Source organism: Podarcis filfolensis (genome assembly GCF_964270895.1).
Source record: "Podarcis filfolensis genome assembly, chromosome: W".
In the NCBI taxonomy this organism is placed as follows: Eukaryota; Metazoa; Chordata; class Lepidosauria; order Squamata; family Lacertidae; genus Podarcis; species Podarcis filfolensis.
Window position 1 is genome coordinate 16,881,348 of NC_139619.1, and position 27,159 is coordinate 16,908,506.

Consider the following 27,159-nt stretch of genomic DNA (forward strand, 5'->3'; position numbering starts at 1 on the left):
GATATGGATGTCTTGTACACCCCAGGTAGTGTGGTTGCTGACCCTGAGCCAGACATCTTGGGGAATGAAGTCAAATGGGCCTTAGAAAGCAGTGCTAATAACAAGACCAGTGGAAGTGATGATAGTCCAGCTGAACTATCTAAAATTTTAAAAGATGATGCTGTTAAGGTGCTACACTCAATATGCCAGCAAGTTTGGAAAACTCAGCAGTGGCCAGAGGATTGGAGAAGATCAGTCGACATCACCTCCTGGGCCCATCACCTCCTGGCAAATAGAAGAGGAAGAAATGGAGGCAGTGAGAGATTTTACTTTCTTGGGCTCCATGATCACTGCAGATGGTGACAGCAGCCATGAAATTAAAAGATGCCTGCTTCTTGGGAGAAAAGCAATGAAAAACCTAGACAGCATCTTAAAAAGCAGAGACATCACCTTGCCAACAAAGGTCCATACAGTTAAAACTATGGTTTCCCCAGTAGTGATGTATGGAAGTGAGAGCTGGACCATCAAGAAGGCTGATCACCAAAGAATTGATGCTTTTGAATTATGGTGCTGGAGGAGACACTTGAGAGTCCCATGGACTGCAAGAAGATCAAACGTATCCATTCTTAAGGAAATCAGCCCTGAGTGCTCACTGGAAGGACAGGTCCTGAAGCTGAGGCTCCAATACTTTGGCCACCTCATGAGAAGGGAAGACTCCCTGGAAAAGACCCTGATGTTGGGAGAGATGGAGGGCACAAGAAGGGGTTGACAGAGGACAAGATGGTTGGACAGTGTTCTCGAAGCTACCAGCATGAGTTTGACCAAGCTGCGGGAGGCAGTGGAAGACAGGAGTGCCTGGCGTGCTCTGGTCCACGGGGTCACAAAGAGTCGGACACGACTAAACAACAAGTCTCTTTTTTCCTGGCTGATCTGTCTTTAACTAGAGATGGAACTCCATTTAAGTCTCCCATTAGAATGATCTTTTGATCTGCGAATTCAAGTAATTCTGTTTCTAATTCTAATTCTGTTTCTAATGCTTTCTTGTCATTGGGTGCATAAATGCCAACCAGTATCACTTCCTCTCCCTGAATTTTAATTTGTATTATTAGAATTCTACCTTTTTCATCCTTCTGAATCAATTTGGGTTCAAGTGCAGGATTAATATAAAAGACTATTTGTTTTATCTGATGAGATGAAATCCATACCTTTTTTTTTATTAAGACCCTTTTGTGCTTTTTTGCAATATGTGTCTCTTGGAGACAAATTATATCTAATTTCTGTTTTGCTATTACATGTTCAATCCAATGACGTTTGGCTTCACAGTTTAAACCATTTACGTTCCAACTCAGTTAATTTAAGATTGGCCATTTTCAGTGTCAGTTACAGTATCTACTTTCCCTGATGCAGCCTCTTCCAGTGCTAGTTGTTCCAGAAATTTCTTTTGCTCAGCTCGGGGGTATCCCCTATCTTGTTTGGGATCTAAGTCTCTCCTGTTTTTGTCCAGAAATTCTCTCGCCTGAAATTCTGATGTCAGTCTATATCTCCTCTTCATGTATGTAAAGGAAATGCCCTCTGGGAATTCCCATTTGTATCTGATGTCGGCTCTCCAAAGAACCGTTGTCAAAAACCTATATTTTGTTCTTCTTAATCTCAGTTTCAGCGGAATCTCTCTAAAAATGTCTACTTTATGTCCAGCAACCACGAGATCATTTTCAAAACTGTTCTGAAGGATTGCGTCCTTCACTTTTTTTTGTCACTAATGTTAGAAAAATGTGTCCTGGCTGCTTCCGTTCTATACTCTGAAATGATTTAATTCTAACACAGCTTTCTACTAGGCCGTCCAACCAGTTTGTGCTTTCCTCCATCCATTCTGAAATTGTCTGCATCACGTCTCTAGAATTGGCTCAGAGTCAGAGTCTCTTGTAATTGCAAAAGTAGAACCTGAACCTCTAAGTCATTCTGTTTCTCTTGAACCCCTTGTACCAATCCCAACACCCCTTTTTGTTTCTCTTTTACTTCTGTGACCTCCTCTCTTAGTTTTTCTAATTTGTCTACTTTTGTTTCAAAGTTGTTGACCTTATCTCCCAATATCCCAAACTGTTCTTTCAAAACTTTATTTGAGTTCTCAATGTCTCTATGTACTTCTTCCTTCAGTGATAAGTTAGATTTTTCCGTATCACTGTGGACCTGTTGTGTAAATTCTTCATTGAGTTCAACATCTCTTTTCTAATTTCCGAAAGCTACGAGGAGGAGGAGTTTGGATTTGATATCCCGCTTTATCACTACCCGAAGGAGTCTCAAAGCAGCTAACATTCTCCTTTCCCTCCCCCCCCCACAACAAACACTCTGTGAGGTGAGTGGAGCTGAGAGACTTCAAAGAAGTGTGACTAGCCCAAGGTCACCCAGCAGCTGCATGTGGAGGAGCGGAGACGCGAACCTGGTTCCCCAGATTATGAGTCTACCACTCTTAACCACTACACCACACTGACAATGCAAAAAGATCTGTCTGTTCTTTCTCTCCCTTATCCCCATTGTCACCAAGCTGTACGCTGGTCCATCTAGTAGCTGCCGCAGCAGCGGAAGCAGTCGCTTTCCTTGTTGTTACTCTGTCTGTTTCAGACATTTCTTATCTGTTGGTTCCCAGTATTGTGTGAATTGATCAAGGTCACACCTGCAGGCTCTGAGTCTATTCAGCCGTGAGACTGACCCCCCCCCCCAAGATCTCTCGGTTTCCCTTTCCCTTTTGTCTGCTTTCTCCCTCCCCACCACACTGTAACAAATACTTTTATCACCAAAGCAAAAGGGAAATGTAAAAAAACAAACCCCAAATTTCCATTAGTTCAAGAAATATAAAATATACAAATACAATATTGTGCAGTGAAAGAGAGAAATAGAAGAAGAAACATTGTTCTTTAAATTGTACTTATCTACTTGCAAGGTCTCAAATGGTGATGGTTTGCGAAAGTTCCAAGACTTATAGTTCCTTTTTATTTTTATTGTAATCCCATTGCATGTCTTCAAGCTCACAAACAGGCCGGATTTTTAATCAGAAAATCTTATTTGGGGAGCTCTTTCAGGTTTTTTTGGGGGGGTTCAGAATGCTTGGGAAGCTGTTCCAGGCTATTTTCCACTTTTGGGGGGTTACCCCCCAAATGTGCAAGAGTTCCCTGCAGGCTTCCTTTCCTCTCCTCCCCCTTTTCTTCTTTAGCTCCTCCAAATTTTTATATAAAATTGCTAAAACCACCAGCAGTCAGTAAAGTTCCATTTGTATCTCACTAGGTATCTGGATACAGTTAAAGTTGCAAGCCGTTAGAATGTAACCATCCATCCAGTCAAAGTTGAGTGTTACAGTTCCCCTTTGCTATAAGCAGAATCCGAGTCCCATTCACAAAAAAGTTCCCTTTGCAGAGCCTGTCCGCAAATATCGGAAGCTGACTTCCTGTTTTGCCAAATAGTAAATTTAGAGTCTAATTCCACGTTTAAAATATTTTATTGACCTTTACCTCGAATCTGTCTGCTGCTTCTGGTGACACATCATAGCTTCGGCAGCAGGCTGCGTTGATGCTGAGAGCGATCTCAAGCCTCTTCCCTCCCGCGCGCACAGCAGCGGCCGGGAGATGATTGGGGAGAGGCGAGATTTTTCACTCTGCTGGAACCCTCAGGTCCCCACTCTCCTGTGGAGGGGGGTTTTGGGGGGGTGCTGAGATCCAGAGCTGCCCTCCAAGCCTTTCCTGCCAGCTCCGTGTTGCAGACGACACCCAGCACACCGCCATTATCCTTCGCAGCAGACTGGAAGTGATTTCATATGTTTCTAACACTGGTTTCCATGCCAGAACTCCAAGGCATACACCACTAATGACCCAAAGGAAGGAAGCTGCCTTTCCTCTAATTGCTTCTTTGACTGCTCATTAACCATGCTGGTGTCTCTTGGGCCCTCATGGTACCTTGCCTCAACTGCCCTATACATGCCAATTGAGTTTCTAATAGTGTATTTTTCAACAACTCACAAGCGTTTTGGGAGTGATTTGACTCTGCTGACTTTGGCTTTCAGCTTCCTTTTTACCAGTCTCCTCATTTAATGGAAGTATCCTCTTTTGAAATCAAATGTGAGCATGTTGGATTTTTTTGGCAACTGGCCATTTGCATGCTTATTTAATTTAATAGCACTATGGCCACTGCTCCAAATTGGCTCAATAATACTTACATCCTGGGTACCATTCAAGATTAAGTGCAGGTTTGCCCCCCCCCCCTGCTGGGATGCTGGATGCAATAATCCTATACACGACTGTGACATGTTTGGGAAAGTCTTGTTTCTAAGTTTCGTCTCTGTACATGCTGCATAAATCGTTCTGCACAAATCATTCTAATACTAAGACACTCACCACCCCAGAATGTTTAGTTCACATTGAGTTCGTACCTGACTTGTTCTTAATGCATAGTTGACCACATCTACGGATGAATGCTATATCAATCACTAGCAAAAGTTTAATTAGGAGGTCTTCATGCCTGTGTAATTCTGTGCACCCTTTCCCAGCCTGTAATCCATTGGTGATTAATGTAATCTTTGCTTTGTACTTGTGTTGACCAATCAGCAATAAGCACATATGTGGCAATGCTGTAATATTCAATAAAAGGGACTCCCCGAGACTTGCTCGAGAGATGCCTCCCAGATGACACTCGCTACCTGTCTGTCGTTATTTCAACCCAACATCTGGTGACCCCGACGTGCCAGATCCCTCACGCAGCCAAGCCCCTGTACTTCACTCGACTGGAAAAGTCTCAGCGCGCTACTTCGTGAGTATGGGGGGGGAATTGACTAGGTTCCAGCAGGAGCATGCCAAGGAGCTGCTCCATCTCGTTAGACAGCGTGTGGCAGGTGTTCATATTTCTTTAAAGGAGATTGAAAGTTTGTTATGTGAGATTGCTTGCCAGTGCCCTTCTTATCCAGAGGCTGGTTCTTTGGAAGTAGAAACTTGGCAAAAGATCGGAAAAACTCTTTTTGCAGAACCGAGGGCTCCGATTCATTGTCTGCTTACTTGGCAGAAGTGTGCAGACGCCGTCGCTAGATTAGGACCTCAGGCATCTCCGACGGCACCTGCTCTTTTGTCAGTTGCAGACAATCCCCCACCTTACCCCAAGATTTTACCTCCATTGCAATCTTGCCAGCCCCTCCCTATGCCTCAGCCCACATCCACCCCCCCAATCCCTCCTTCGCCTGCCCCAGCCCCTGCGTGCTCTCCTACAGGAGCTGTGCGCGCCGCGCTTTCTTTAGCTAGGCAGAAAGGGCTCCTGTCCTTGGAGGAAGAGTCTGAATGGGCTGGGGAAATGCCATCTGCTTTCCCTATCTCCTATACCAACCAAGGAACTGCTCAACAACAGGTGTTGTACGAGACACTTCCTTATTCTGTTATGAGGGAACTAAGGAGAGCCATTACTGATTCTGGTTTAAAATCCTCCTATGTGATAGGGATGCTGGAGGGGATAGCAAGCGGTTACACAATGCTACCCCAAGATTGGAAAGATTTGATGCGCATGCTTTTATCTCCAGCGCAATATGTAGTTTTTGAAAGTGAATTTAAGCGTAGCGCAGCAGCTCTGGCTGATCCGCAGCATACAGCCAATCAACTCTTTGGTGCTGGTCCGTATGATAATATACCAGCCCAGGCGACACTAACACCTTTGCATTTCAGTCGCACCGCGACCTGTGTGCAACGCGCCTTTCGAAAAGTCCCTGTCTCAGGACAACCACTGAGCTCCTTTGTTAATATTAAGCAACAACATTCAGAGCCCTACCATCAATTTATAGATAGGTTGAAAGAATCAGTCACTAGGCAGGTCGATAACACTACAGCCCAAAATGAATTGATGAAAAAATTGGCTTTTGAAAATGCAAACACCGACTGCAAAAAGGCATTGCAGTCAGTTATACATCGCCCTAAATATGACCTGGCCGATATGATTCAAACTTGTGCTGAAATTGGAAGCCAGAGTCATGCGATGTCCTTGCTTGCCGGTGCCATCCAAGCTGGCAATAAGCCAACAGGCAATTGCTTCAACTGCAAGCGCCCAGGTCATTTTGCCAAACAATGCAGAGCCCCTGGCGGAGGAGCAAATAGGAATGGTGATGGCAATAAGGCTAAACCTTCCAAAAAATGCCCAAAATGTGGTAAAGGCTATCATTGGGCAAATCAGTGCCGGAGTTCGGGAAACTCCATGGTGGCCCCACTCTCGGGCCAGGACAAATAGAGAGGAAAACAGAAATAGACAGCCCTTTGCTGTCAGTTTCTGCTATTGAAAATTTTCCTAAGGAAACACCTTCTGATTTCACCATTGATTTAATTAATCAGGAAACCAAAGACGCTGTTTTACCTGGTGAAATCATGCTCATGCCCACCCAATTGGCAGGCCCATTACCTCCTAAGGTCACAGGCTTGATTTTACCCAAATTCTCTGCAGCCAAAGAAGGAATCATGGTTATTCCGGGAGTCCTAGATCCTGACTATGTGGGCACAATCATGGTTCAACTTTGGAGCCATCTGCCCATGCAGTTAAAAAAGGGTGAGTCTTGGGCACATTTGGTAGTGCTCCCTTCTCATCCTACTGCTTCTATTATGGATACTAATTTGCACCAGCTCTCTCCTCTCTCTCCACAGCTATTAGCTGTAATCCAGAGGATCGGTGAACAGAAACTTCTTCGTAAGTACAAAATCAATGGCAAAGTTCTGGAAGGCTTGATTGACACAGGCGCAGACATTTCTGTCATTTCCAGTAATTGCTGGGACCCCACGTGGCCCCTTGAGTCTGCCTCTGCAGTTTGGGGTGTGGGTGGACCTCAAACCTCTTCTAAAAGCGTACAGTGGCTGCCTGTTTCTCTGCCTGATAGCTCTGAAACCATTGCATACATCCAGCCCTGTGTGCTGAAAATCCACCTCAATCTGTGGGGCAGAGGTTTGCTACAACAATTGCAAGCTACCATTCAATTTAATGAGTAAGCTTGCACTCCCCCATACTATGTGAATCAAGCCCTCCAGCCTTTCCGTCTTCAGTGGCCAAATAAAATCACTCACCTCAAGCTGAACAGTTTAGAAAGGAACAGCAGCTGGAAGCAAGCCCTGATAATTTGCTTCTGTTTGATTTGTTGACCCCATACGTGGCCTCTTTTAATATCACTTGTGCCCGTATGGTCAATTGCACAAAGCCCAACTGTGTGACAATGGGCAAGGATAATTTTAACTGCTCTGATTATGTAAATATTTCCTATGTATATAAATATACAGAGCTGCCTGAAGGCTGGTTCTGGTCGTGTCCAGGCTACACATTCAATTATATTCCAGCAAATATTAGCCATGGCACACCTTGCTGTTTAAGCCGTTTGTCTATCATATTACCCAAAAAGCATCATTTATCTCACTCTCGATATCGACGTTCTGTGGAATTGACTAATGATTGTGATGATTCCGTTTCTCTCCCTAGCAGATCTGAATATATTTCTCTAGCCGTCTCTCTTTTAGGAGTCCCTGGATTGGCTGTACGGAATAGCAGGAATATTAACTCTTTAGCTTGCTCTGCAGCAAAAGCCTTGAATTCTACTTCACAAGCTCTTCACCTTTTGAGTGAAGAACAGAGTGAATTGCGTCACGGACTCTTACAGAATCGCGCTGCAATAGATTATTTGCTAATGCTTCATCATTATGGTTGTGAACAAATGGATGGCATGTGCTGTTTTAATATTACGGACAATTCCAAAGCTATTCAAGCACAAATTTCTCATTTGCAAAATCTCACACATCACATCAAACAGGACGTTGGACTTTCTGGCCTCTGGGATTTGTTTACCCAGTGGCTCACCGGCTGGTTACCAAATATGAATTGGCTTCGCAATCTTTTTCAATATGCTATTATCATAATATGTATATTAATTTTGCTATGTTGTTTCATCCAGTGCATCCCTGGTCTCATACGCCTTTGGTCCCAGTGTTCTTCTCCTCCTCAGCCACCCAATAAAATTATTGCCGCCTACTTTGCGAAATGGCAGCACCAACAGTAGACATTAGGGGAGATGTGGGCAGAATTATCTTGGGCATGCGCTGGCAAACCACGTATCCCGAGGTATTTTTTGTCCCATTCACCCTGAACTCACATAACAACATCGGTGGGCGGAATTATTTTGGGCATGCGCTGGCAAACCACGTATCCCGAAGTACTTTTGTCCCACTCACCATTAAATAAATAAAGAAAGGGGGAGATGCTGGGATGCTGGATGCAATAATCCTATACACGACTGTGACATGTTTGGGAAAGTCTTGTTTCTAAGTTTCGTCTCTGTACATGCTGCATAAATCGTTCTGCACAAATCATTCTAATACTAAGACACTCACCACCCCAGAATGTTTAGTTCACATTGAGTTCGTACCTGACTTGTTCTTAATGCATAGTTGACCACATCTACGGATGAATGCTATATCAATCACTAGCAAAAGTTTAATTAGGAGGTCTTCATGCCTGTGTAATTCTGTGCACCCTTTCCCAGCCTGTAATCCATTGGTGATTAATGTAATCTTTGCTTTGTACTTGTGTTGACCAATCAGCAATAAGCACATATGTGGCAATGCTGTAATATTCAATAAAAGGGACTCCCCGAGACTTGCTCGAGAGATGCCTCCCAGATGACACTCGCTACCTGTCTGTCGTTATTTCAACCCAACACCCCCCCAAGTTCATTCCAACACCAACTCTTCTAGACAGAGTCATTTAGAATATCTAGAAATTTTACCTGATTTTCGATAGTTGTGGGCCTATTACTTTCTGGTCTGGTCCACACAGTAAGCCCAGAGAAAAAACTGAGCAAATTACTGCTAATGCAAATTATCAATATCATATTGTTGCTCTCAGCACAAAGAAGTATACAGTGGTACCTCGGGTTACAGACGCTTCAGGTTACAGACTCTGCTAACCCAGAAATAGTACCTCGGGTTAAGAACTTTGCTTCAGGATGAGAACAGAAATCGTGCGGTGGCGGCGCAGTGGCAGCGGGAGGCCCCATTAGCTAAAGTGGTGCTTCAGGTTAAGAACAGTTTCAGGTTAAGAACCAACCTCCGGAACGAATTAAGTTCTTAACCCGAGGTACCACTGTAGTATCCCAATCAAGGGAAGTAATAGTACCACTCTATTTTGCCTTGGTCAGACCACACCTGTAATACTGTGTCCAGTTCTGGGCATCACAATTTAAGGAGGGTATTGACCATCTGGAATGTGTGCAGAGGAGGGCAACCAAGATGATAAAGGGTCTGGAAGCCAAGCCTTATGAAGAACGGTTGAAGGAGTTAGGTATATTTAGTCTGGTAAATAGGAGACAGAGGTGAGATCTGATAGCCATCTTCAAATATCTCAAGGGCTGTTACATGGAGGATGGCACTGCTCCAGAGGCAAGGACCCAAACCAATGGATTCAAGTTACAAGAAAGGAGGTTCTGACTTTCTGACAGTAAGAGTTGCTCAACAGTGGAACAGACCCCCTTGTGAGGTGGTGGACTCTCCTTCCTTCCAGTTTTTAAAGCAGAGGTTGGATGGCCATCTGTCATGTATGATCTAGCAGAGATTCCTGCATTAGAGTTTGGACTAGATGACCCTCGGGGTTCTTTCCAACTCTACAATTCTATGAATTGTGGAGAGATTATTTAGAAGATAAATGCTGCAGAAATGCCTGTTTGCCAAAGATCAAGAAAAATACTATTTGCCACCTCTAACTTACCTTTCTTGGCTGTTTCCAGGTGTGAGATGTTCAGATTCACTGTAGATTGCCAGCTCCCAGTTTATGTGATGTCTTAGCATGTACTATGCTGGTGATATCACACCCATCCTAGAAGCCCTTGAGATATGTGCCATAGTTCTACAGCTGTGCTATTTCTTTTTGGGGGAAAACCCCTTCCCTAGTATCTATCTCATAGGAAACAATAAAGGAATGAATTCATAACATTTGCAAAATAAGCAATGCCATTTTACAGGCTAGGTAACTTCTGGCCAACATGCCAGATGTGGATGGTATATTATGAGTCTCAGAATAATTTCTGAAAATGTGATCTGCAGCAGGAGCAACAATGTTGTTCTACACATTGCTAGTTACAAACTCCACTACCTTTCAAGACTGTCATAATGATATCACTGGGGTGGTGAAATTCTACTACAATTAAGGCAGACTTGCTAGGGGAAATGGAATAGCACCAAGAAAAAGTTGCCCAATATATTGCTTATATTGTAATAAGCATAAGAACGGGCCATGTTATTACTAGATTTTTGTATTTTTCTCTGATTTTATTATACAATTTTAATGTTTGCATTTCTGCATACCGCTTATCAATTTTAAATATTAAGCAGTTATAAATGCTGTTAAACAAAATAAATAAATTATGGAAGAAGGTGGTGGTGGAATATTACCTTACCCCTAAAAGACAGCTCCAGTGTGGTTCTGTAGTGGGTAGTATAGGATCATCAAAGAGTAAAGTTACCGTAACTTCCGTCATAGAGCTTCAGTATGCTGATGACAACGTAGTGTGCGCACACTCAGAGGATGACCTCCAAACCATCCTAAACATCTTTCCAGAAGCTTACAAAAGGCTTGGCCTATCACTCAACATCCAAAAAACCAAAGTGCTGCACCAACAAGTACAAAATAACCCCTCTGCAGCACCACAAATCCAACTCAATGGTGTAACCTTGGAAAATGTCCATCACTTCTCCTACCTATCTTTCCACAAGGGCCAACACTGATGCTGAAATCCAGCATCGCCTGAGTTCTGCGAGTGCAGCTTTCTCCCGACTGAAGTGCAATGTTTGCAATGTTTGAGGATCAGGACATTCGCAGGGAAACCAAAATGCTTTTTTACAAAGCTATTGTACTGCCAACCTTACTATATGCTTGTGAAACATGGACCACTTATAAACGCCATCTCCAACTCCTCGAGATATTCCATCAACAGTGTCTCCAAAAAATTTCACACATCACTTGGGAAGACAGGCGAACTAATACCAGTGTACTGGAAGAAGCAAAGATCAACTTCGTTGGACTGGTCATGTGCGGATGCCTGATGATCGTCTTCCAAAGCAACTACACTATTCCGAACTTAAAAATGGAAAGCTTAACGCTGGTGGTCAACAAAAGAGATTTAAAGAATGTCTCTAAGACAAATCTAAAAAAAATGTAGTATAAACACTGACAACTGGGAAACACTGGCCTGCGAGCGCTCCAGTTGGAGAACAGCCTTTACCAAAAGGTGTCAGGGGCTTTGAAGACACTCGAACTCAGGACGCAAGGGAGAAACATGCTAAGAGGAAGGAACGCTTGGCAAATCCACACCGTGATCAACTCCCACCCGGAAACCAATGTCCCCACTGTGGAAGGACGTGTGGATCCAGAAATGGTCTCCACAGCCACTTATGGACTCATTGTTAAAACTGTGTTTATGGAAGACAATCTTACTCGGCTACGAGTGATCGCCAAAGAAGAAAAGAAAGAAGGATCATCAGTAATGTACATGCAGTGCCATCATAAGGATCAAGAGCTAGCAATCCACTGTGGGTGTTTGAACATCACAAACCTGAAAAACAAAAACAAAAGATGTTTTATGTTATTTGTGTCACATCTCTTACAGCAAAATCAACGGCACCTTAAGGACAAATTTCTTATGGTATAAGCTTTTCAGGACTACAGTCCACTTCATCAGATGTTTGAAGTGTTATCCTGAGTTGCAGTCAGATAGTATGTGTATGTATAAAACAAACACATACCTCTCTCTCTCTCTCTCTCTCTCACCCACGACACACACGTGCCCCCAACCCAACAGTGTGTGTGTGTAAATATATATATACACACAGAAAGACACACATGCAGTTGATAACACTTCCTATATCTGATAAAATAAATGGTATTTCACAAAAGCTCATGTCACAGTAACTTTGATAGTCTTTAAGGTCCCATAAGAATGCTGTTTTTATTGAGTATCTGAGCTTCAATTTATGTATTGCCATTAATTTCCTGAAACAGGTCATTATAAAATCTAGATTTTTAAAAAAGAAAAAAACCTTTAAAAATGTAGAGTAACGTACTCCATTTGGAAATGTGTGCTAAAGATCTCAAGGAATAATCAAATCTGCTATGTCATACGTGTTCTTGAGATTCTTTCATAACGTTTTCCATTAAGTCCTGCTCCCATGGGTCCCAGAATGTATATACTCTAGACTGATGCATCATTCCCATGGACCTCTAACTGTGAAAACAAAATCTCATTATATGGGTTGTATTAGAGCCACGTGTGACAGAAGGCTCTTCGATTTAGGTGTTTTAGTGGAAAGTAGGGTAGTGTCATTTTTTTTCAGACTCCTCCATTGTCTCCCAAGACAGAAGGAAGCCAACTCAACTCTTTCCTCTGCAATCTCCTACAAGCCCTCCAAAATCAGCTCAAAAGAGTTGGGCAACCCTTTGGAATAGTGAAGTATGTAGTGTGTGTGACTGTCAGAGAAAGGAAAATTTGCAGAAATCCCTTCACTCCCATTCTGGGCCATGGAAGCCTGTGCTAGATCCAACAGTCTTCCATAAGTGAGGGGATATGAGTGGATTTATGTACACTAACTTACTTACTACAAACCACATTTAAGCTGTATTGACTTTTCGACTGGCATAACACTATTTCTGCCAAAATTTTACTGGGAAAATACATCATACTCACAACCAATTATATTTCATAGCCTCTCATCATTGGATCATTTCTAGTCTGAATAGTCAAATGTTGTATAAACCTTTACTTAACTTACAAGATATCATTAAGTAGTCTTCTGATGTGCTCTTGCCATCATCCTCATCTTCAGTCTTTATAGTAACTGTAGAACCAGGAATAGTGCCAGATGTTTGAATCACAGTTTCTGTATCTGAATTGGTTACAAGAACCTCTTCTGAAACCATTGTGGGAGAGTCAGATCCTGACACAGAATCTTGTACCACATGTTCCAAATGTCCATCAGGACTCGTAACAAGATCAGCCACAAAAACCTCATCAGGAACGCCAACAGTTTCTGCTACTATATCTGAAGTCAAAACATGATCACGGGTATCTAGTGCTTCTTCAATAGATACATCAGCTTCCAATACAGATTCAGGAACTATCACCCCTTCTGTAACATCAGTTTCGGTTATGATATCAGGTCCTTGGACAACTTCAGTGGCTAAGCCATGATCAAGGGTGATCCCATCTGTGACAAAATTGGAAACTAGTACAGCTTCAGGAACTGACACAACAATATGATCTCCATCAATGTGAGCAGTACCAGTCATTCCAGCCACTATGAAACAATTGTGAATGAGATAAAGCATTAATAGTTGCATTGCTGTAGCATAACAATTAGCATCTAAGAAATACATCCTACGAATATGACATAAGAATCAGAGACCCAGGGTGTATATTTTGATTTAATTGTTTCAAATATTAATGACATTTAAAGTTCAGAAAGATAGAACACATCACTCAATAGTTTTTATATATGGTTCCTGTGCACCTACATTTTATAACGTGGCTCTTGAGGCCATAAACAAGAAACCCCATCTAACCCTGAAAGTGGCACAAACGATCATTAAGGATGTTGTTCTAATTAACATTGGAGTGTAAATCCAAACATATCCTTGAAGCTTCCTGGGAGATAGGTGAGGCAAGGAAAGTGAGATAGAGAAAGGAATGTCAACAGCCCTGCCAAAGGCCTAGTTGCCAGGGTAACGGTGATAGAAATGTAACATTTGAGGCCCAAATGGTCTGGGCACTTGGAACACCCAAAGGTAATTGCGGGGGAGCAGATGGCAGTATACATACAGTTGCAATTCAATCCCCATGGCAAATCATGTTTATCATCAAAATTTACAGATTTCCAGCTGTTTGCAGTGAGCAAATCAAACAAAAGCAATTGAAATAGCTCCACACAACAGATGCTTCAAGTGGTTTCCCGAAATGCAGCTGAAATTGCAACTTATACTGGCTTCTCTAGTCTTGCTATTATTCAACCCCCTGAATAGAATCCCTCACAACAGCACAAATACAACAGGTGTTGTCTCAAGCACACCTGATGCAATGAATCAAGGGCTTCATTAGTTGCACCAGGTGTACTTGAGGGGCAACACATGAAATACCTGAGCTGGCTAGGGGGTTGCAGAGTGTCAAATTTGGATGCATGTTAGAAATATGGCTAAGTCAAGAGAATGGTTCAAGAGAACATCACCCATCACAAACAAGGAGCAGCATACAAGAACACAGCGAAGGCACTGAATGTTCCTAAAGACACCATTGGAAGCAGAGTTTCAAAGTTACGGTGGTTACACTACCTGGATGGGACAGAAAAAGGAAGCAAACTGCAGCAGAAACCACATTTCTGAGAAGACAGGCTGGGAAAAACACTTGAGTGACTGCAAAAGAGCTGCAGCAAGACTTGGTGGTAGCAGGCAGTGATGTTCAGTGAGCACAGTAAGGCGCATATTTCTTGTTAGTATTTCATGCCTCCGATGCTGCAGATGTGATTGGTATAATTCACATGCCTGTCTGGGAAGAGTGTGAGAACGGAAGACAGTCTTATGTCTTCCACTATGTGTACTGTTACACTGAACTTTTGCTTTTGACCTGTCTGTTCTCAGAGCTGGAGAGAAAGGATGCAATAATTCCTTTGTCTGTATGTAGTGTGTAAATAAATATGCAGATTAGCTCTACAATGTCTCGTTCTTCTTGCTGTGTTATGCCAGAAGATTAGTGTGCATATATCAGTTGATATATGTAGCTGAAGCGCACTGAAGGTGAATGCCTTTTCCAGAGCTGCGCATACCGGAGGACGCTCAGAGTTTGGGGGCTGCAGGGGCACTCCTGGGTGTTTTCCCAACAGTTAGCACCTCCCCCCCCCCCCCGAGGCGGGGGATCTATTAGGAAGGTCCACTCTTGGAAACTGATGTATCCAGTGATCAATGCCTCTTTAAGAGAGGGGGTGGTCCCTGCCTGTTTGTAGGAGGAAGTGGTAAAACCACTCCTTATGAAACCTCCCCTGGATTTGGAAAACCTAACTACCAGCCACTTGCTAATCTCCCTGTCCTGGACAAGGTTCTGGATTGAGTGGTCGCAGACCAGATCCAGATGCTTTTGGAAAAAACTGATTTTCTGGATCCATTTCTTTCTTTTTTTATCAGAATAATTACCGGAGGACGCTCAGAGTTTGGGGGCTGCAGGGGCACCCCAGGGCATTTCCCCAACATTTCTATGCCAGAACTCCAAGGCGTACACCACTGCTGACCCAAAAGCTCAAGAAAAGTTGGCTCCAATAAGCTCAAAATCATATAAATAAGCCACAGTAGTTTTGGGAAACAAAATTGGAACTTTTTGGCCCCATGGATCAACGCTATGTCTGGAGGAAGATGAATGAAGCACACGCTGAAAAGAACACTCTGCCTACAGTGAAGCATGGTGGTGGCTCGGTGATGCTCTGGGGCTGCTTTGCATCCTCTGCCACTTGCAGTTTGCAATGTGTGGAAGGCAGGATGGATTCATTGAAGTATTGGGAAATCCTAGGAGGAAACGTGATGCTGTCTGTAAGGAAGGTGAAGTTTGGGTGTCACTGGACCTTCCAACAGGGCAATGGTCCCAAGCATACCTCAAATTTCACCAAGGTTTGGTTGCAGAAGTAGTCCTGGAAGCTTCTACAGTGGCCATCAGTGTCACCTGACCTGAACCCCATAGAAAATCTCAGGTGGATTTGAAGAAGGCGGTTGCAGCACACAAACCCAAGAATATTGCAGTCATACCTCGGGTTACAGATGCTTTAGGTTGTATGTTTTCGGGTAGCGCACTGCGCCGAACCCAAAAGTACCGGAACGGGTTACTTCTGGGTTTCAGCACTCGCACATGCGCAGAAGCTCAGGAACGCTGCCAGAAGCTGTTGTCTGGCAATGCATCTAGTTTGCAGTAGGCTGTAGCAGCAAAAGGCTCCTCTACTAAGTACTAAAGACGCTTGCCATGAAGGGGTTGAATAATAGTGAGACTGAAGAAGCCAGTGTAAGTTGCAATTTTAGCTGCATTTGTATTGTGTATTTACCATCTCGTGACCTTTCTTGATGCATGTAGAAAATTTAACAATGTTATATTTTGATGTTTTATGACTCTGTGTGCTGTGTCTATAAAACTCTTGTTCTGATGCTCCTCGTAGCACACCTTTTTCTTAACTGGATAGAACCACCATGTTAAGTTGAGCTCTGCCCTATTGCAATAGCTATAATAAAAGCTGGGTTCCTCCTGGATGCTGGACTTAAATTAATTTCCTTGGTTCCATGTTTTATTTAAAAGGTGGTCCCTCACCTGGGTAACAAACAAAGTGGTGTAGACGTAATTTTTTACCACAAATACAGTCTGGTAAACTACTCTACCTTCCAATACATTTAATTATAGTTTTAAGAAGTTATGATACGCTACTAAGCTTCAAAAAATCCCCATAGGTAGCTCATGTTATTGTCTTCTGAAGGAGAGGATAGGTTAGGCTGGCAGTTTTTTGATAGCCATATCTGGTCCATTCTAAGTACACACACACACACACACAGCTCACTGAGCCTGTTTCCGTCATACCCTTTTGCACAGCATTTTAAATGTGTTTGTGGGAGGGGGAGCAGTTGTTTGTTGTTTGGTTTTAACTATTTATGCTTTTATCTTATGAACCACCCTGAGATCTTTTGAAGAAGGTTGGTAACTAAGTAAATAAATAATCTTAAGATCCGCTGAGCTCAGCTCAGTCAGCTAGGTTCTGGCTGAGCTGGGAGAGATACAATAATGTATCTCTGGCTGTGTTGGGAACCTCCTGACTCGGATGAAAATCAGCTGGATCCTAACCTGCTCATCCCAGTGGAACTTACTATAGGATTGCTCTCCTAGTATACAGAATATGATTAATTGAAACAAAAAATTAACTCTCAATTGCCATCCAATACTGAAGCTTACATTATGTCAAAAAATAAATACAGTAGTATTATAAACAATAATTGTTTGGGCATCCTTTTGGCAAGCTCAAAGTAAAGATAGCACCACTCTAGTGTGTGTTACAATCCATACACATCCCTCAAGCCTCTGGTCTACTAAAGCAGCAAGTTGGCAGCAGTGCAACATAGAACAGGTTGTCAAGAATGCCAGCCAACCCCTGTGCTACAGCCAGGCCTTTACATCCTCAGGCTCCTGCTTAGTAGTGCCAGAAATGCCTACTTCCTGTGTCATGTTTGGCACCTATGCCACAGGTTATTTATTCATTATACACTGCAAAAGATTAACAAGCATGAGTTAAAAATGAAAGGTCGTTTTACCAAAATCCTGCATAATCATGGTGTGAGGCATTTTGCATTCCTCTGTCTGCAACCCAAGACTTCCACCACCTGGATCCATAATCATCTATGCTCATTCACAAACTGTGAAAAGAAAAGTATATAGAAATTACTACTTGTACTAAGATAAATGTCTTAGAATGATGCTTTAGCACTTAATACAGAATTCAATGCAAGCCTCTTTAGCAAGCACATGTAAAGTTATCTTATTACTAGATTTCACAACAAGCGCAAATATCAGCATCCACCCCCCAGCATCTCCTAGTAGAGCAGAGAGAGAACCCTGTTTGAAATCCTGGAGAGCTGCTACCAGTCAGTGTAGACAATATCTGGCTAGAAGGAACAATGGTCTGACTCAGTATAAGGTGGCTTCCTATGTACCTACCAGCAGACCAGCTGAGGAATAAGAAAGTAGACTCAGTTGCTATTTGGATGACAGGATTTGCAAATAATAGCGTAACCAACCTACAAACATTTATAAATGAGTAACACTTCAATTTATAGTGGTATTCTAAGCATGTCTACTGATAAATAAGTCCCACTATGTTCAGGGAGGCAAATGCCTTAGCAAATCTATTTCAGATTGCAGCCTAACACAATGTTATTTATAGAGTCATACCATGGAAGCTGAATGGAATCCATTCCAGAAGTCCGTTAAGACTTCCAAGGTGCGGATTCGGATTGGCTACAGGAGCTTCCTGCAGCCAATCAGAAGCCGCAGAAACCCCGCCGGACGTCCGGCTTCCAAAAGAACGTTCGCAAACTGGAACACTCACTTCCAGGTTTGCGGCGTTTGGGAGCCAAAACATTCAACTGCCAAGGCATTCGTCAGCTAAGGTACAACTGTACTGAACACAGTAGTAAGTACCCAGATAGTAGGGCTGTTTAATAAATCGCCGTATCATTGAATATGGTATTGAAATAACATCATGGTAAGTGCTTCAACAAGGCAATATGCTGGTGAACAAAAGGTGGAGACTTAACAGCTTCTCAGGGCTCAGCTGAAGATACTTTACAGATATTGCAGGCACTGTGTCTCCAACTTTGTTTCCTCTTTCCCTCCTCACCAATAAGAAATGATGATTACTCCTTAGACAAACCAGCAAACTTTTTCAGCTTCACTGGTATCTTTCCACTTAGAGCTCAGCTAATTATGCACAGCCTGATAAACAAAGAACTGGAAAGCTCTTCTTTCTTTCCTCACCTCCATCCTACTTTATTGTCCCATCCTTCTATATCCAGTAAATTAGTATTCTTTAAGATCATCCAATCCTTTCCAGTGAAAGGCCGTGAGGGCCAACCAAAGTTGTTGACCTTTTTTTTCAGGATTGAAGTTGTTGAGCTTTTTTTCCTGATTTTACCCCAAAGATGTTGAGCTTTTTTAGGATTGAAGTTGTTGAGGTTTCTTTTAGGATTTTACCCTAGGAAATAAACTGCCACATGGGCTGGATTAAACCGACTGGCGGACCGGATTAGGCCCCCGAAACAGACTTTGGACATGCCTGCTTTAACCATACAAAACATGCTGCTTCGTAGTACAACCTAAGGTCTGGCAAAGCGAAGCCACCTCTTTCTTTTAAATCTGTTAATAATTTACATTTTATTCTGGTTTTCTTACCTTGCCAAATGTAAGATAAAGATAAAAACCAAATACCTGTGCCATTCTTTGAAACAGTTAAGTCCATTAATAACTGGAATGGTTTGAAAAAGGAACAACATTTTTGGAAGGACTACCATTTTAATTGTAGAGATTCTCCCCCATAACGACAGTTTTAATCTATTCCAGCTCTCTAGCTCTTTTTTTTATACCATTCCAGGCCTTTATATAATAATCCTTATAAAGATTGATGTTTTTCATAGTAATCCAAACTCCTAGGTATCTGGCTTTGTTTATAACTTTTAATCCTGTCTCTTTTTCCAACTCTACTTTTTCTTGTGCATCCAAATTTTTCACCATAAGTTTTGTTTTTTCTTTGTTGATTTTGAAACCGGATAATTGGCCGAATTCGTTCATTTTCTCCAACAGTTTTAAAATACTTTCTAATGGGTTTTTTGTTGTAATTATCAGGTCATCTGCAAAAGCCTTGACCTTATAGGATCTTTTTCAGATTTTATTCCCTTCTATTTTTGGGTCGTCCCTAATTGCTTTTAAATGTGTTTCTAACACTGTTATGAAGAGAAGGGGAGTCAGTGGGCAGCCCTGCCTTGTCCCTTTAGAAATGTCAAACGGTTCTGACAGTTCATTGTTTATAATCAGTCTAGCCCTTTGAAATGTATATATTGCTTGATGTCGTGGCAGGAACCCAAAACAAAGAAGGACTTACAAAGATTCTTGGGGTTCGCCAACTATTATTGTAGGTTTGTGCCTGCCTATTCAAGACTGACTGCACCGTTCACTGATTGCCTCAGGGGCAAAAAAACCTTCCGGTGGACAAATGATGTGCGACGGGCATTCCAACGTTTAAAAACCATGTTCTCTTCAGAGATGTATCTGGCACATGCAGACCCTAATCAACCACTAATAGTGGAGATGGACGCTTCAGATAGGGCAGTAGCGGTGCTGCTGCTACAAGAGGACATAGAGGGCAACCTTCGGCCGTGCGTGTTCCACTTGAGAAAGCTGAACCTTTCTGAGAAGAACTACACAATTTGGGAGAAGGAACTTTTGGCAATCAAGGAAGCCTTTGAAGTGTGGAGACATTTCCTGGAGGGAGCTCTGCACCAGGTAGAAGTGCACATGAACCATTGGAATTTGGAATGTTGGCAGGCGGTGAAACAGTTGAATCTGAGGCAAATTTGATGGGCAGTTTTTTTGATAGGTTTGACTTCAGAGTCAAGTATGTGGCCGGGAGCCAGAAACAAGGGGCAGATGCCCTTTCAAGGAAACCTGAATACCAGGAAGAAGAATCAGTCTTGGTATACAGGCATATCTTGACACCGAAACAGTTGCAGTTGGCGGCAGGATTAGTGAGAGACGAGACAGACTTTCAGCGGCAGACAAGAGAGGATGCTTTCCCCAGAGACAAATTGAGGGCACTGGAGGGAGATAATAATGATATTGAGGGTTTTTCAGAAAAAGGACTTTTGTACAAGGGTGAGACTCTCTACGTTCCAGCAGGGGACCTTAGAGCCACCGTTCTGCGTCAATGTCATGACAACCCTACAGCAGGTCCCTTTGGTCAGTACAAAACATTATACCATGTGACGAGACAGTTTTGGTGACCAAGGGTAAGAGAAGATGTAAAGGATTATGTGCAAGCTTGTAAAACGTGTCAACAGGCAAAGAGACCCAAGGAAGCCCCACCAGGCTTACTACAACTGCTACCTACCACTCAAGAGCCTTGGGAAACCATTGCTATGGATTTTATAACTGATCTACCAAGGTTGCAGCAACGGACAGGAATTTGGGTGATGGTGGATTCCCCCCCCCCAAAAAAAAAATGGCCCACTTCGTGCCTCATAAAAGACTCCCAACAGCCCCCAAAACAGCACAGTTGTTTGTAGATCATGTGTTCAAGTTGCATGGACTTCCCCGTCAAGTGATTTCAGATCGCAGAACCCAATTTACCTCACAGTTCTGGAAAAAACTCATGCAGTTGCTCAAAGTGGAAATAAGCCTTTCCTCGGCCAGGCATCCAGAAACGAACGGAGAGTCAGAGAGAAGGAACACAACGTTGCAGCAATACCTACGTTGCTATGTTAATTACCAGCAGGACAATTGGGTAACCAAGCTTCCTCTAGCGGAGTTCGCATATAATAACGCCCTGCATGTTTCAACAAAACAAACCCCATTCTTTGCAAATTAAGGTTACCACCCTCGTGCGTTCCCGTCCCCCATCCCCAACCGACACCTTGTCAGTACCTGCCACGGAAGAATTTTTAGAAGAGTTGGCAGCCATTCAGGAATTACCGGAGGAACGGTGGAACTATGCTAAAGAGGCTTATAAGAAGGCAGCAAATGCTCACCGCCAACCGGGTAGGGAGATAAAAGTTGGGAATCAGGTATGGTTGTCAACACGTGATCTACCGCAAAGAGGCAGATGTAAGAAATTAGATCATCAGAGAGTGGGTCCGTTTGAGGTGACAGGCCAAATTAAGCCTGTGACTTTCAGACTCCAAATACCTTCATCTATGAAGATTCACCCCATGTTCCACAGGTCAATGTTATCCCCAGTGGTGCTGGTGCATCCGTATCAGACATCTAGGGAAACTCCTCCCCCTCCCATTGTAGTGGAAGTGTAGAAGAAGATTATGAAGTTGAGCAGATTTTGGACTCTCGATAGCAACGTAAAGAATTACAGTACTTGATTGGGTGGAAGGGTTATGGACCAGCCAAGCACTCATGGGAATATGCAGAGCATGTGCATGCACCTGATTTGCAAAAAACGTTTCATGCGAGACACCCCCAGAAACCCAAACAAGAGGGGTGGGAGGAGGAGAGTCTTAGAGGGAGGGATGATGTGAGGAACCAGACTGAAGGGTATTGCTCTGAGGAAGAATGGTGGGAGCCCCCCTCTCCCTCTCTCTCTGTTGCTGCAAAAGACTGCTTTCACTTCATACTGTTATCTACAGAGAGGGGGAAGGTAAGCCTTGCCTGGCAGCCTGACACTTATGCTGAAATGGGAGGTTGGGTACTATGTGAGAATGATGGGGAGGATGTTTTTCCGTAGGCAGTGCAAGCAAATGTGTGTCTACTCACAAGCAAGCACTACTGGATTCAATGAGGCTTACTCCCAGGAAAGTAGAAGTTTAGTTGATCTCAGTAAGGCTTATGCATGCGGATTCCACTCAGACCTCTGAGTGGGGAAGCAGATGCAACTTCGTACAGTGGTACCTCGGGTTAAGAACTTAATTCGTTCTGGAGGTCTGTTCTTAACCTGAAGCACTACTTTAGCTAATGGGGCCTCCTGCTGCCGCTGCTGCATGATTTCTGTTCTCATCCTGAAGCAAAGTTCTTAACCCGAGGTAATACTTCTGGGTTAGCGGAGTCTGTAACCTGAAGCATATGTAACCTGAAGTGTATGTAACCCGAGGTACCACTGTATTGTCTGGAATATAAGACGCACCCACAAATAAGCCGCACCTTTAAAATTCAAGGCTTCTTTGTGGGTGTGGCCCGCCTCCCGGCATTACTGTACTGAACAGGGGATGGGGGGGGCGATGGGCGCCCACTCCCCAAGCTGCCGTCTGGTTCCGAGCGTGCTGCGTGTCTGCCTCCTAGCACTACTGCCCTGAATGGGGGGCAGCCGACGATTGACTCCGAGCACACAGTGTGCCCACCTCCCAACACTACCACCTCGTGGCACTACCTCCCCAAGGGAGGCTTGGGAGTGGCAGGCAGGCTGTGCGCCATTGCCCCATGCCCCCGGGCTTCTTTCCCCTTCCCCTTTCCTTACGGCAGCTCTGGGGAAACTTGGCAGAGGTGGGCGGGCTGTGTGCCATTGCCCCATGGGCTGATTCCGGGGGGCGGGGAGCAGTGCCGCTTTGCTGCAGCCTCCCCTCTTCCCCTTTCCTTACAGTGGCTCGGGGGAGGCTTAGGAGACGCAGATGGGATGGGCGCAGTTGTCCTGCACCCCCGACGGCCCTCATGAGCAGCTGTTTCAGCAGCGATACCGTAAGGTCGCAAATATAAGCCACACTTTTGACTTTTCACAATTGGAATTTGGGGGGAAAGTGTGGCTTATATTCGGGCCAATATGGTATATTATATGGAAGTTTATTTAATATTTTTATTGAATCTACTACTTCCTTACATGTTCAGGCCCTCCTCCGCTGCAGGGAGCCTCAAGGGCCTCAGCTGCTGCAGGGAAGCGTGGTGCACCCCCTGCCTGCTTCAAGGGGGTATAGCCTGACTCTCTGCTGCCAAGGGGAGGTGTGGCAAGGCCCTCTGTTGCTGGGGGGAAGCATGGCACACCCTCCACCACTTTGGGGAGGTATGGTGGGACCAGTGTTAGAAACTGAGATATGAAAGCTAGGAGCTAAATGGCACCTTCAACCTAGGTTATGAGCAGAACAATGGAATGTCCAGGCATACTTTTTTTTAAACAAGAAGAATACAAAGCTGAAAATGAATGAACTGCAGCTAAAATTTTATGCTCATTTTTCACATGGTTTAGCCCACCCCCCTAATATTCTTAAGAGGGTCTCTTCTCCAGTTCCTCCTTTCCTTCCACCATGCAGTTTTTATCTGAAATCTTAGGTGCAGTACTGCACCCAGAGCTCAGAAATTGCTCACCCTAATGAAATTCCCTGTCGCAAAATGCACCTAGAACAATGGGAGTTTCAAACACTGGGTGAGACCCTCAGCCGGCACAGGGAGGAGCAGAAAAGCCCTCTGCTGCTGCAGGGAAGCGCGGTGAACCCTCCACCACTGTGGAGAGGCGTGTCAAGGCCCTTTGCTGCTGCGGGGAAGTGCAGGACACCCTCTGCCACTGTGAGGAGGTACATTGGGACCCTCTGCTGCCACAGGGAGGTTGAGCAAGGCCCTCTGCCGCTGCAGATATATAGCGCTTGATATATCGAGATATTGTAATATTTAGCTGGTGATATATTGTGATGTTGAAAACCAGATATCGCCCAGCCCTACCAGGTAGAAATACTAAGTGAGTTGCATCCAAATGTGTTCCACCACTCACTGAAGGCTTTTCAAGCCACTGGAGGCTTTCATGAACAGAAAATGGTGGAAAGCAATTTTTGCCAACTACCCTTCCCTCTGCAGTCTCCTCAACTTCCACACAATTCTACTCCAGAAGGTTAGATGAGCCTTTGGAACAGTGTGGGAGGGGGAAGGAGGGCTGCAAGAGGAAGCGAAAATGGCTTCCCTTCTTTCCATTCATGAAGACTGTACTGGAACAAAAAGCCTTCTGTGAAGAACATCATACCATAGGTTCATTTAAATTTTATAATCACAATTTTTGACAGCTAAGGATTTCTGTTGTTGTTTTTACACATTTAGTGTGAATAGTAAAAAGTGGTGTAACAGGTGTATAAGACTACTGCGACAAGAAAAGGCTGGAGCAATAATCTACCACCAGGTAACAAAAGACCACCTCAGGTTCCTGTAAACGTTCCTGTAAATTATTATTTTGAAATAGCTGTGATTCACTTCTGAATATCCATTTCCAATTGCAGGATGTTTAGAACTTAATAGATTATGAAAATCCATTACATATCAGTACGTACCATAATACTACATTAATTCAGTTTATGCATTGTACCGACTCATTTTATATTTTGTCAAAATCCTTTGCTGCTGTAGTAGACAACACATTACAATTTTGGGGTTCTGTTTTTAAAAAACTTAGCACTTTCTTAATGACATCAAACACATGAATTTCTTAAGTCTCTTGGATAGGCATTTTAACTCACTTTTAAGTTCCCCAGAATTAAAATAAAAACATTTTTTCACTCTTCTGCAAATGCAGTGCTCAATTGCCCAGTGTGTGCAAACTGTATTTACTTGGCTCCATTCCAGTCTGGCTTTACGACTTCATGGCACAAACTGCCTTGATAACACTGAGTTATGACATTTATCTGGAGAGAGATGCAGGGTGTGCCACCCCACTCATTCTCCTTGATCTCTCAGCAGCTTTTGATACTGCTGGCCACAGTATCCTTCTGGAGAGGCTCAGAGGAACTGTGCTTCAGTGGTTCCAATTCTACTTACAGGGCCATTTTCAGAAAATAGTAATGGGAGGCTACTGTTCAGCACCATGGGTGTTGCTCTGTGGTGTCCCACAGGACTCCATCTTGTCCCTCATGCTCTGAAGCCTGTGGGAACTGTCAGTAGGAGATTTGGAATGAAGTTTCATCAATATGCAGATGTCACCCAGCTCTATCTCTCTGTTCCACCTGCATCGGGAGAGGCAGTTGAGGTGGTGCTTAGAGGTGGTGGTGGTTTGCATGTGGGCCAATAAACAAAAGTTGAATTTTGAAAATACAGGTTGTATGTGCCCCAAGTCCTCATGAAGTAGGCTGTAGTCTATATTATTAAAGTTTATGCAGTAGATGCATTTAATCTTAAAGAAGCTGAAAGACTAAGCTGGGGTTTTTTTGGTAAACATGTGCAAGTAAAGGCAGCAAACCACTGCAAACTTAAAAGCACATGGGCAAGTCCCAACAAAACTTAAATGTAAACACACAGAAGGGGTCAGACTGTTTCTGGCTGGAAAGAGCTCTCCCAAACCAAGTCGTGGGGCTCAAAACGTAAATTCTTTTTTCCAAAGGCTTCCAAGGTGGCGGCTACTCAATAAAGGGGATGGGGAACCGAGCGCTTGAATGAGGCGGAGACCCGCGTGCCTATATACACACACACAAAACGCTCCTCTTCCCCTCGCTTCCAATCAGCGCCCGGGACGGGCAAACAATAAAGCGGCTCTTTAGAGCGCGGGTAGGGCAAAAGGGGGTGGGGTTGTACCCATCCTTCCCAGAGATAGTGTTGCACGGCCGAGGAAGGTAAAGAGCCAGCGATGCCTCGCGCGGGATCTGAGATAAGACATGACGACGAAGGCTCCCATCAGCTGTGGGATGTCGGGGGAAAGAGGAAGGAGTTTTCAGCCGACAACTCCCCTGACAACCGCACCGCCGGCGCTTCCTTCTTCCCCTGCACCCTTTCCGTTTTGTCTTTAACATCCCACAGTACTGTAAGGCGCAGAAGCGAGGTTTGTCTGGCGCTGCAACCACTGGCTATTAGAAGACTTCGGGGGGAGGTGTGTGTTTTCTAAAAGTTGAATAAGGCAGAGGAAGAAAAAGGCCTCTGTAAGCTGTGCTTCTCTGTTATCTCTGCCGCTGATTCTGACAGCCGCCATTTTGTTTGCCGCCATTTTCTGGCCGCCTCTCGGGGACAGCTACAGTGCTGGGTCGAACCGCGCGGCGGAGTAGAAGCCGAACGCACACTCGCGCCCCTCTGGGTGTAAAGCCCGAGCGGGTTTACATGTGAAGCGGGGAGTAAATTTAAAAAAGTGGTGTGCTACGTGAGTGTTGGTAGGCGTTGGGGCCTGTTCTGGGGCCTAAGCAGCCTGGCACCTCTCCCACACATCCGCCCTTTAAAAAACAATTAATTAAAATTGTCAACAATCCCCTTTCCGCGATTGAGCACCCCCCACCCACTCCTCACCTTCGCTTGGCGTGCTCCTGCTCGAGCTGGAGGAGTGGAGAAAAGAGGACTTGACTGCCGCTTTCCGGGGTTCGCCAGGTCCGAGGCCTGCACTAATCACAGGCTAAGCTTAGGAAATTGCAGGTGAGCGAGCGGCCTGCTCACTCGCAAACCCACACGCACATTCTCCCCCCCCCCGCCCTTTATCCCTTCTTCTCCCCCTCCCCCCAATAGTCTAGCGACCAGTCTTTGCTAAAACAAACGTCACAAAGGAGCGGGCATCAACCTCTTGTGCGCACCGTTCTTCTTTCACTTGCCCCGCCCCCTTCCCGACAGTGTTCTGAGCACGCGTAGCAAAGTTAATGAAGTTAGCTGTGCCCATGCCTTCGTGCCATTAGTGGGGAGAGAAAGGGAGCTGGAGCAGGAAAGCAAGCTGAAGGCTCCTTCGTTTACTGCAGTGGAGGAAAATGGGAGAGGAAGGAGACCGACAACCAAATGCATTGAGTGCTTGATTTTGCGTTTCATTTTATCACGCCATTGTCAGTCCGAAGGTAGGAAGGCAGAATCTGCTCTTGACAAAACTCCAGAAGCATGAAGAAGATGGGTGGTTTTTGTTTTATTTTTTAGGGAAATAAAATGAATTTTAGTTTTGAACCCTTTATTAAAAATGAGAAGTTAACAGGTATTGTTACCAGAAAAGTGTATTACCAGAA

General features: G+C 44.1%; 1 protein-coding gene across 8 annotated transcripts in view; it reads right to left on the minus strand.

Annotated features, from left to right (window-relative positions):
• Positions 1–26,783, minus strand: part of LOC310753825 (zinc finger protein 711-like) — an 82,329-nt gene extending 55,546 nt beyond the window's left edge. For 3 of the 8 annotated variants that reach the window (XM_083595175.1, XM_083595170.1, XM_083595168.1), the window contains exons 1-3: positions 26,468–26,783; positions 17,335–17,436; positions 12,786–13,310 (exon numbers count right to left, since the gene is read on the minus strand). In XM_083595175.1, coding sequence (XP_083451301.1) covers positions 12,786–13,310; positions 17,335–17,419 — 610 coding nt within the window. In that variant the 5' untranslated portion in view covers positions 17,420–17,436; positions 26,468–26,783. The remainder of the gene's footprint in view (positions 1–12,785; positions 13,311–17,334; positions 17,437–26,467) is intronic. The other 5 variants (XM_083595172.1, XM_083595171.1, XM_083595169.1 and 2 more) reach the window with 3 other exon arrangements.
• Positions 26,784–27,159: the final 376 nt, after the last annotated feature.